At 36.8% G+C, this 12,531-nt stretch overlaps 1 protein-coding gene across 17 annotated transcripts in view; it reads right to left on the bottom strand.

Annotated features, from left to right (window-relative positions):
- Positions 1-12,531, bottom strand: part of Br140 (bromodomain-containing protein 140) — a 78,436-nt gene that overhangs the window by 26,067 nt on the left and 39,838 nt on the right. For all 17 annotated transcript variants that reach the window (XM_069309205.1, XM_069309211.1, XM_069309214.1 and 14 more), the window contains 5 exons: positions 12,365-12,500; positions 10,000-10,098; positions 8,914-9,065; positions 8,158-8,271; positions 7,794-7,905 (listed from right to left, as the gene is read on the bottom strand). In XM_069309205.1, coding sequence (XP_069165306.1) covers positions 7,794-7,905; positions 8,158-8,271; positions 8,914-9,065; positions 10,000-10,098; positions 12,365-12,500 — 613 coding nt within the window. The remainder of the gene's footprint in view (positions 1-7,793; positions 7,906-8,157; positions 8,272-8,913; positions 9,066-9,999; positions 10,099-12,364; positions 12,501-12,531) is intronic.

Genomic DNA, 12,531 nt, shown 5'->3' with positions numbered 1-12,531 from the left:
TTTCTAAATGGCCCATCGATGAACACCTTAAAGATTATAAAATTATATAAATTAAACTCCTTGTCAAAAACATTAACACAAGGGATGCACTTCTGTAGAAATTTCCATAAAGAAATAATTATAGTTATGGAAATAATGATCTGAAACCTTTTCTGAAAAATAAGCCTAGATTAGAGAAACCCAACTCTTAAAAATATTGGACTACTGTATATACAGGCGATGAGTCACAATAACGTGGCTAAAGTATATTGACCAGACCACACACTAGAAGGTGAAGGGACGACGACGTTTCGGTCCATCCTGGACCATTCTCAAGTTGATTGTGATGAGGAAGATTGATTGATTGATAAAGATTAAGCCACCCAAGAGGTGGCACGGGCATGAATAGCCCGTAAGTGGTGGCCCTTTTGAGCCATTACCAGTATCAAGAGCTGATACTGGAGATCTGTGGAGGTGCGACTGCACCCTGCGTGATGTGATGATTAAGTAGATGCGGGCAATAGACAAGAGAGAAGTGAGGAGCAAGGTAAGGTGTAGTACACCTTACTGTGTGTAGTACACACCTTACCTTGCTCCTCACCTCTCTCTTGCCTATTTATTGCCTGCATCTACTTCATCACGTCACACAGGGTGCAGTCGCACCTCCACAGATCTCCAGTATCATCTATTGATACTGGAAATGGCTCAAAAGGGCCACCATTTATGGGCTATTCATGCCTGTGCTTCCTTTTGGGTGGCTTAATCTTCATCAATCTTCCTCATCACAATCGACTTGAGAATGGTCCAGGACGGGCCGAAACGTCGTCGTCCCTTCACCTTCTAGTGTGTGGTCTGGTCAACATACTATATATATATATATATTTTTGTCTCGTCTCTTTGTATCACTGGTAGTGTTATTCTTGGTACGTACTAGAATTATTTTATCCACGTAATTTTTACAGAAAACCAAGAGTTACAAGTCCAAATGTTTACCCTGTCCTTGCAATTATCTCCTGTGTCTGAATCATCAAATGTGATGTTTTAGTTTTGTGAACCATTGTTTTCACCATTCAAACCAGTGTAGAAACTTTTAATTAGTTGAATCATTTAAGGGTCAATGCATCGCTATTTTGATGGTTTCACCCATAGGATAAAAAATCTGGTGCTTTAGTGACTTTAAAACCACTGTAATGTGGGTTCTTTCTCAGACTAATGAGCAGTGGCCTAAACAAACTAAGTGGGTTGCTTAGTATCTCCACAAACGATTTACGAATGATGTCTAGGCTGAGTTGGGTAGGTTTCTGTAGGGTAGGGTAAGGTAGGTTGGTTTAAGTTAGGTTGGATTAGGTAGAATTTTGCTGCACAATCTTCTCAAATATGGACAGACATTTCTTCTACATCAGCTGATTTGTCAAACATCACTATACACACACAACTTTAAAATGTTCATTTCCTTATGTAAATGCTTTGCCATCTCATGGTTCTGCCACCCTACCACTGGTATCTTTGTTTCATTTCTCACATTTGCTTGTATCACTACTGAAACATCAACACTTTTAAATTTTGTCAGGCTAACTGGCTTCTCTTCTGCATTGAAACATCACACTATCAACATACCAAGCAAGGATCTTAAGACTTCAAAATATAAAAAGAAGAGTTCTTTTGCCAACTATATATTTTTCTACACAAGCATACCAGGAATGCCAGATTGCACTTTTCATACAAGGTTTACTTTCTGTTTAAAAGTCACATGTTTCCTTTTGGGTTTGCTGCTAGTTGAAATCTTGGCTGACACATTACCACTGTTGCAAGATATTTCATATTTTCAGTACAATATATCTATGTGGGAGGAAGGAGCTTAAGTATTCACCACAAAAACAACAGACCAATTCTAGATTACATTAGCTCAGCTCAGTGGCTCCGCAGTCAGCAGCTTGTGAAACTTTCCCTAGCTTCACAGATGAAAGCACTCGCATGGGAGGAAGGAGAGGGTGGTTTAGACTAAAAATTAACACTGGGACTCTTCAAATAATAACAGTTGGGAAAGCTGGAGGGCTTACATATTCATCCCCCAAAAATTTGGAATTTTCCAGTAGCTCATTTGATCTGCAGAGCCATATGTAATAGCAGAAGTAGCCCTTCATAATCTGACTACTGTAAACAACCTGACGTGTGTATAAATGATTTACAGCAACCTGCACATGACTGCAATGTCATTGATAAGACACCCAGGAGTAATCTGCACAGTGCAAGAGTTAAAAACTCTCCTCCAAGATACCATTTTCTTATTTTATAGTTTCTGATCTGCAATTGTACTCAAGACAAATTAAATATAACTTGGGTAATGATAATTTAAATTTTATTAGGGGTACATACCGAATAGGTAATAATGTACTTTTGACATCATCTCTGCTGCTTCCTAATTTAATATTGTACAAAAAAGACTGACAAATGTTAAAGGGAAAGAAACATAAAAATATTTTACTCAGCAGGCAATACATGATTAAGTAACATTTGATTAACTTTTAGATTAATATGCAGGCAATGAGTCACAATAATGTGGCTGAAGTATGTTGACCAATCCACACACTAGAAAATGAAGGGACGACGACGTTTCGGTCCATCCTGGACCCTTCTCAAGTCGATTGTCTCCACACAATGGACTTGAGAATGGTATAGGACGGACCGAAACATCGTCAACCCCTCATTTTTTAGATTAACGTTTTTAAAACACTGATTTATTGTTCAGTCATTGCAATTTTCCCAAATTTGCCTGGGCGGGGGGAAAGGGGAGGGATAATTTCTAAATACAATACTGAACTTTCCACCCTGAAGCATCATAGGTAGCTAGCGCCATGAAGCAAACTATCTGCATCAGTCTTACTGCCACTAAAGACATGGAGTGAAGTGCTCCTCATTGAAGTATCACAAAAATTAAACAAAAGTTCCTGTCCTTAGAATGAATTGCTTCCACTCAGTGCTGTTCATTATCCTTTACCTTTAGTATTACCTATCCTTTAGTCTATCTATCCCTTAGTATTATTCACATAATACTATACAACATTCTTTTTACACATGCATTCTCACTCTGGATGAGTATTAAACAGTGCAAGAAAGATTACCCAACATAAAACAGTTACATTGGGGAAGAAGTCAGCATGAAGGAAAAGTAACATTATGCCTACAACAAGGTTTTGTTTTTTAACAAAGTGTATTGAGGCTTCATGAAGGTTTGGTAGTGCCCTACTTACTGAAAGGATGAAAGATACTAATGTGGCATGAGCAGGAAAAATTAAGGCATTACAACTATAGAAAGACAATTTGTCATGTATTTAATGGTGTTTGCATAATACAAAATAATGAATGAAAAGATCATGAGAAGATTTAGTCCAAAAGCCAATAAATCATAAAACTTGCGAGAGCTTGGCGTAAGCCCACGTATCCACACAACCCGCTTGGTCCTGCACTACTTGCAAAATTGTTCAATTTTTTTTCTTGAAGGCTTCCACTTTTGTTCCTGTAATGTTTCTAATAACTTGCTGGGATAATAGTGAACAGCCAAGAACCTCTGATGTTCATACACTGTTCTTTGATTGTGCCTAATGGGACTTGTACTCTTCACTGGCTCCATTCTGCCTTTCCTACCTTATCGTTTTCTCACGAATGTGTTATTTTGCTGTGTAAATCTGGGACCTGGCGCTCAAAGTATTTTCCATGTATATATTATGTGATACCTTCATTTTTCTCCTTTCCAGCGAGTACTTTCTAAAAGCTTTGAGATGGTCCAAGTAATTTAGGTGCCTTGTGTTTATGTATACCATACATGTTCTCTGCATTCTCTCTTGTTTCAGCAATCTCTCCTGTTCTGAAGGGAAAAGTGAGTACTGAGCAGTGCTCAAGGAAACACAGCACAAGTGATTTGAATAATATGAGCATTTGTGATGGGTTCCCACAATCCGCACTATCATTTTTCTAGACGATATATTTGCTTGGTTATGCCTAAATGTTAGGTTGTTGGACATCATTATTCCCAGATTCTTCACATGTTTTCCAGTTATGGGTAGGTTTGATTGTTACCCCCAGTACCCTGCATTTTGTTTAAGGTTTTCATTTTATCAATATCTAATTAACCTGAATTTATTACTGTTAAACATCATGTTATTTTCTGCTACCCAATCGAAAACTTTATTAATATCAGCTTGTAGTTTATGTATGTTAGTTTTTATATTTATTCCTTTTCTTTTTGTTGCTTTTTCTTCCAGATCGATACAGTAATACCCATGTAAGGGAAAAACGTGTAATAATGACGACGATGCATTAAGGAAATAAAACTTGTACCTTACTCATTCTTGCATGCACTACAGGAGTACCTTAGGGTACTGGTAGGTGATGGGTAGTGATCACCATCACCTAGGTGCTTAGGTGATGGGTAGACAACCATCAAAGTACTGAACTTAAAGATATAAAGATTGGTCCCATGAGAGTATAAATTAAAATGAGCATACTGTACTTGAAAATTATGGTTCAACGGGTTAGCCAATAGGATTTTTTTTCCTGTGGCCTTATTTTATATTAAGAAAAAATATATACTTATTTTTCTTATATATTTATAATAATAAATATATAAATAAATATATATATAAATATACTGTATACCTATAAGAAATATATTCCCCACTGGAAGCATTTCTTGGATTGAGTGAACAAATTATAAGAGACATACTGAACATATGTATATATTTATCTCTCAGAATGTTTGGTAATATGTTTATTGTTTGTGATGTGTTTATATGTATGTATTAACACGCTGTACTGAACAGGGTGAGAATAGCTTGAGCTACCTCATCCCTTTGTGTGTATTTTACCTCAATAAACTTATTTCAAATTCAATTCAATTTCAATTCAATACTGAACATAGATAATGATAAATAAATTAATGCTAGTCTCCTGATGATCAAAATAATACAAATAAGATACCTACTGTAATTCTACAAATGTAGTTTCAATGACAACAGGGCAATCGGTCTACTGGTGAACGTGTTAGAACTGCATGCATATGCAGTTACTGCATTAAGCCTAGTGATTGTACAGGCAATGAAATACCTTTACATCATAAATCTGGCAATGGGACAATAAAAACTGACAAAAATCTATATGCTAAAATCAATAGCAGGTAGATGAAATGTAAAATGACATCTATGTTATGAGGTAGGAAGTTTCTGGACTGTAAATTATGTGTAATTAAAAATAAAATGAGATTTGATTGCATGCCTATTGTTTTGTAACTCCTCATTTACAGTGTTGTGGAGTAGACATGAGTGTGTGATCATTGGCGAGATAAAAGGCAAATGTTATTTCATTCATTTGGATCATCAGAGATTAGAACTTGGGCCTCAAAGTACAAGACTGGCAAAGTTCAATTCTCTGGTGATCCAAGTGGACGAAATGTTATTACTCACACTATAATGGATTGAACCTTACAGCAAGTATTATATTGAGGTCTGTACACTACTCTGAACTGGAGAGTAGCACTTTAAAGAAACTTGCTGACTGACCTTATGAAAACAAATACAGTAAATAATGTGAATGTATGCTTAGACTTGCCCAGGTAACAGAACTGGTTAGATTATTCAATGCAATGTTGTCCTAGAAAATGATCCCTCAACTGTTGTACAACAATGTCCCCAATTACTGACAGGTATGGAGACAGGGAAGGAATGAAACCCAATAATCCTGAGCAGGACCTCAGAAGGTTTCCAGGAGCAGGAAACCACCCTGAGCAGGACTCGGACCCCAGGTGTTCATGCAACTGAATCAAGTTACGTACAGAGGTTCTCGTTCGTTCTCTGTACAGGCGATTACCAAACGGAATGCATTGAATAATGATGAAGCCAATTCCATTCACAACTTTAAAGGAGCTAGATCACATTTCCTTGAAGTCAGTGATAGTTAACACTTTTAAGGCAAGTGTGCTAACCATTTAAGCCACAGGTTACTCTAAAAATATACAGAGTATTGTGATACTCTTCTTGTAATTATCAAAAAAATCTCTCGACAGCTTTACCCTCTCTCCACTTCTCAATCAACATGCTCAAGTCATCTTTGTTCACTCATCTCTTAATTGTACCTTTCAGTTACCTTGCCATTCCTTACTCTATCTCAGATCCTCTATTTTTGCTGTTCTATTCTTTCATTTATTGTTATGGTCGTTCCACACCACTGTCGAGCCTTTATGTGTACACATGGCATTACAACTTGCTCATGCCGCCCTCTGCTTCACCTTCTTATCTTTTCTTTTTCTAACCAGGTTTTTGCATGCTCGTCTTTCTCCGTCCCTCGGTCAATCCTCTCAACTTTGCTTGCATAATTCTTCTTTTGTAAATCACATATGCTGAGTAACTACTCATAGCACTTTCCTCTTCAAACTAATTTCACACAAGGTTTTCTTCTTTGCCACCATATCTTTACTTTTGTTTACATTCAGTTCTAGCAATCTTCTCGCACACCAATAAAACTTGCATCTTTGTCACTCCCTGCTAAAAGAATGGCATCACCATACATTAAATTTGATAAGCTACAACTATTTATATCATAAACTAGGTGTATGAAATGTTCACATGAATACAAATACAGTATTCTAACCTTCGTAGAACAATTCATATACTGTATATTATGACTAAGTCATAATTGCCTTATAGTAAACTTATTTCTATCAGTTAAAAGCATGCAAATTTTCTTTTGGAAGAGAATAAAACATGCAAATTTGTCAAAAGGGTTTTTGATTGTCTTTTTAAAAGTTGGTGGGTCCAAGAGTATCAACAAACACTAAATCATTTTGGCTGTGTTAGACCAATTTAAAATTGTTTCATTAAACAAAGAGTAAGAACTGATTCAGAAAATATAGGAGCACAGCAAAATAGTGAAGTACAGCACGTAAATATTTAGCATACAAAAGCATACGAGGTCCAGAAGAGACATTTATCAGTAAGCGCCCTAATAAAATACTAATTCACTCATAACTATATTCAAGTGCAAGAGTGCAATCATTGGTCTCCAGCAGATAAGCTAAGATGTCCTTAGTCTGGAATCCAAAACATGGTATAAAAATTCAGACGTCATCCCACTTAACAATACAGCTAAAGCTAGATATAAAATTGGCCCATATGACCAGAGAAGAGATATTAAAGTGATAACAATTTTGCAACATTTCAAAAATAATTTTTATATAATTCACTAAGGTGCATAAAGATTTTGCTGCATCTGGTTTTTGGATTTATTAAAAAAAAAATAATTATAGTCCAGATTTCAACTAACTGAACGCAGGCTCACTCAACCATTGATCCTCGCATGCCATTTTTTTTTAAACTAATAAAACAATTATATTAAAAAATATAAATAGGTAATCAAACATGTATGTCATAAGCCAAAATCAAAATCAGTCATGCTCTCAATAGAATGTGATTAAAGTAGTACAACTTAGGTCAATTTTTTAAAGTTTATTTCCAAAGTCTTTGCAAAACTAATATAAACATTGCATATAATTTATGTATAAATATATATACTGCATGTGTATACATATATATATAATATAATATATATATATATAATATTATAGTATATATACATATATATACATACTTGGTACATTGAAATCTGTACTTGTGTAGCTTTATATTACTAATGAGGTAGTTGCTGAGAGTTACATTAGTTATTACAAGAAGTGAACAACCAACATAGTGGCAATCAACAGTGTTTATAGACTATGTTGTACAATACAACAATTGTATTTGCTAGCTGTGATGCTTAACACCAACCTCCTCCTTGTCGGTACATTTTGAACGAATCTTTAGCTGGAGGAGTTCCAGTATCGGACAGATCTAGTATGGAGATGCCCTCTGGAAATGACAGGGTGCCACTCTTTGCATTCTGTAGAGAAAAAACAAGAGTAACGTAATTAATGAACACTGAATATATTTTAACTTTACTTCTCCTATCAATCATCATCAATCAATCAAATCATCTCAAGATAACTTCCTACAATGAATCTTTACAACAAGAGCTTGGTATATATAAATACAAAATACAGTACAGAGAGAGCCAGTTTCACCAGTAAATTGATTGAAATTTGTTCAAGTAAATAATTTTGTTGGATTTATTGCAAAGCTGACTGAAACTTACAGGAGTTTTCTTCTTACGAACAGATTTGGCATTCTTCTCTGGAGACTGGCTCTCAGCATCACTATTGGTTCCCTGGGTACCTTCAGATCCCCGACGCTGGCGAGATATCCGCTTCTGTAGGGAAAAAATTTCAGGGTTCTGAAACGGCTTTTATCAACATTACTGAAATAATGCCTTTTTAAACTAATGGGATGGAATATTGTACCTTTTAACTTTGTATTTTCCTACATTTCAGTAACCTTTACACCAAATTTCACATTGAGGCTTTGGCAATGCATCAACCATTCTACTCAGAGAATCAAAAACCATGAAGTCCCAAAAACCAACCACAAAAGCTCAAGTAATGAGAAAATAATATTACCACTACATTATACAGTGTCTGAAATCTATATTTGAAATATATTTCAGACACTAAATTGAAAAGAAATATATGAAATAAATATAGCATTTTAACCAGATACAGTTGAGCACCAAAATCCCAGAATGGACGGGTTGAAAAATTTACATCTTTGTGACAACAGCAAGGGGCAGCTGCCTCCCTTCCTACAGAGGAAGGGACACCTGTCCCCACCACTGAAGGAAGGGAACAGGGTGCCATCTGCCACCACTGCTGCAGGGGGAAGGCAGCGGCCTCCAACCCTGCAAAAAAGCAGCTTCCACCACCTGCACAGAGAGCAGATCCCACCAACTATACAAACAGCAGCTGCTATCAATAAAGCTCATTGCCACACCAAGGCCCCATGAACAGATACACACCTTAAACAGTGCTCCAGCTTTCTTTGTGAAAAGAACTGAAGTACGACGATTGACGCCAGAGGGCGAACTTGGCACTGAAGGTGGCTCTTCTTCAGGACCATCCTCACTGCTCTCTTTGGTAGGAGAGGCTGCATCAGCCGATTCACTTTCCACTGTTGATATATAAGATCAAAATGAATTTTAAGTAGTTAATTATTTATATCCAATTTTTCCTTTTGCAATTAAATGGTAGTGAAAGAAGTTTCTGACATAGTTTCATTGCATATTTAGAGTGGGTTGACTACTTCACATATATGGCAGCCCATCAGCATGTTAAAAACTAGATAAAGTTTAAAGTCATTTTATATACAAGATATTTTAAATAAAGCCAAAAGCTAACTGCATCACTGTCACCACAGCCACTCACATCTTCCAGTATGTCCATCAACCAATCACAGACTGGCAGGCCAAGACATGCCCCAGCATCAGTCAGGCATGCAGGAAATCAGTTCAATAGGTGCAAAAAAAAAAAAATTTGGGGGGTCTTTCGTTTCTTTTTACTTAGAAATTTATCATCATCTCGATGCCATTTGCCATCATGGAAATGTTAAATGTATGTTGAAAGAATGCATAAATAGTGATAACATATGAACCGTACAAAAATACAATGTAGTTTTATATATACATGTAGTGCTGCATATACAATGTTGTATATGTATACAATGTGCATATATATACAATGTTGTGCTGCAGCAGCAAGGAGCCATCCATTTAGTACACAACTTCCTCGCAACAAACTTTTACAATTATAATTTGTAATACAATTTAAGGGTGATATTATTATATAACAATTATGAAGTACATAAACAATTGCAAAAGACCTACTACCCCTATCTTGGAGTCAACAGAAATTAACAATAAGGTTCCCAAGAAATTTGCAGTCAAAATTTGTAAGAGTTTAAGATATAGAAATTAATGAAAGAGGTGAGGCCAGATGAAAAAATCCGGAGTAGACACAAAGAGGATAAATCTAGATAACTATGAATATGCTACAGCAAAATAAGTATATATTGCCATATTATTGAAACAAATATGCAGAATACTAACATTTCTTAGCTGGCGGACTCACTGATGGTCCAGAGAGGGTACGAGAACGCTTCGGAGGCCGTCCGGGTCCACGTTTCTTTGGTGTTTCCTGAGCAGAATCTGTTCAGACAAGTTCAGTACTTCAATATTGCAGGTGAAACTAATTTATCTCAAGTACAAATATAAAAGAATAATATATTATAGAAAATGGCAAATTTACAGGTGCAGCACCATTACATGCATCATCAGACACACAGGGAAGACAAGGGGCCAGATTCATGAAGCAGTTACTAAAGCACTTGCGAACCTGTAAATCTTTTCTCAATCTTTGGCAGCTTTGTTTACAGTTATTAAACAGTTAATAAGCTCCGAAGTACCAGAAGGCTGTTTATAATAATAACAACAATTGATTGGGAAGTTTTCATGCTTATAAACTGTTTAATAAATGTAACCAAAGCCTTAAAAGATTGAGGAAAGATGAACACGTTCGTAAGTACTTGCGTAACTGCTTCATGAAACTGGCCAAAGGACCCCAGCATAACAATACACCGATCACTGAATGCCACCCATGCAAGTTGGAGCTCCCATAAATATAGCTTCATTAAACCCACGATATAATGAAACAAACTTTTGTACAAAAGAATAAGAAAAACAGTCACCAGCTGTACAGAACACTTGTTCAAAAGACACAAGGTATCCACCATAAACGTATCACGATCCCTGTAACAGTGCCCCCCACACACACACACACACACACACTATAAGCATGTGGCTCTTCGCTACCACAAAGACATCCACTTGACCCTTGGATGACGGTGTATGTGATAAGGAACATGCTCTGTCTCTGGGGTAAGTCCGATTCACATTACAACATTTTTCCAATATAAAAAATTAAGGATATTGGAGTTTGTTTATAAATTTTGAAGTGCCAGAAAAATCACTGCACACCATGACACCAATAAACTGAATGTGAAGCAGAAAAGATGAAGAATAACTTAAAAATTGAGAATGATTAAACAAAATCCTCCTCCAGTTTGGGACAGAGCCTAAGACGGATCAACTGTAAACTAGACCAAATCCCCAATTGACACCTCATGCTGGTCCACCTTCCCACCCATGTAAGAGAAGTGGCCACTTAGCTCTGTCAATAAGAGGAAACATCCTCAGGCCTGGAAGAAGAACAATTGCTAATGAGAATTAGTCATAATCACCCCATCAGGGTAGAAAAGTACCACTCACTCTACATGAAAGTAAAGGGAAAAGAAAGGCTTCAGAAGGAAGCCAGTAATTGTAGACTTGCAGACAATCACCCCCAGGCACACAGGAGACACAAAGTTCCCTGCCTGAAGTGCTGGAGCAAGGTAAGATGATAATCTTATAAGGCTTGCAGCAAAACAAAGTAGGGATTGAAAAGCAAAACACTAAGCAGTTGAAGCACATAAATCAAAGCACTCAAAAGAGGAATTCAACCAGAGCCCTTCTGGAAAACTGTGCTTTTGAATCATAACAAAAGATGAAAACTGAAACCTCTAAACTTAAACAAAAAATTTTGTGTACAAGCCTGCAACAGAGCAACCACTTTTAAAGCAAGTGGCTGACCAATATGTTCAAATAAGACAAAGCCCACAAACAAATGACTGGCCACTCTAGCGGGTTGAAGCAATCTAGAATGCAACTTCGGGATGTAGGAGACCCAATTATATATAAAGTATTATGTTGCTGATCATTTTTGTAATAATTTAATAGAAGGAATGACTTTTGGGGTTCAACAACAACCCTCCAGGCCACACAAAACATAGTAGTGTTGAATAAATCCACAAGGGCCGTGATGAGGGTTAGAACCTACATCCGAAAGGATACCAGACGTGCCTTAATCGACTGAGCATCACATTGATGCATCAAGCAATTGTGATTTCTGTGTTTAATAGTACTGCTGTGAACATAGTACCATAGTGAACAAAACACACTGACCAAATCCAGCAACAGGGGGACCCACTTAACTGCTACCACCCAGTGGCAGTTAAAAATAGTGGTCAAATTTATACGAGCGAATCTTCTACAGGTCCCACCATTTGGGGAAAAAAAAAGATCCATGTTGCACCAGTGCAATATGTAACTCTGATCCCATTAAACGTGATTGCCAGGGCAGAATGGATCCTGCTAAATGGAGCATTGGGTTAGTATGGATAGCAAATTATGGAAAACCTAGAGCATTCATGACTGAAACACCACACTTAAATATATATCCTTAATCCCCATACAAAAGATAAGTAAATAAACTGAACAGCTAACATTATCTTCAAAAATTCTTGTGCCTAAGGTGATGTAAATAAAAATCTCGCAAACCCCCCTCAGCTTTTCACCCTGAAATGCTAGACCAACTAACCCTCCTTTTCTGGCTTTGTTGCTTTGGCTTCGTCAGCAATGGCAGGAGCTGGCTCTTGTTGATCAGTTAGTGTCCTCTGTGGAGTCTTAGTCACCCGGGCAAAAAAAGTATCAATATGCTTCTGCTTTGGATCATCCTGTGGGACACACAAATGATAATGATATTAA

Source organism: Procambarus clarkii, chromosome 64 (assembly GCF_040958095.1).
Source record: "Procambarus clarkii isolate CNS0578487 chromosome 64, FALCON_Pclarkii_2.0, whole genome shotgun sequence".
Lineage (NCBI taxonomy): Eukaryota > Metazoa > Arthropoda > Malacostraca > Decapoda > Cambaridae > Procambarus > Procambarus clarkii.
Note: the sequence above shows the minus strand (reverse complement) of the source record. Positions and strands in the feature narration are given on the sequence as shown.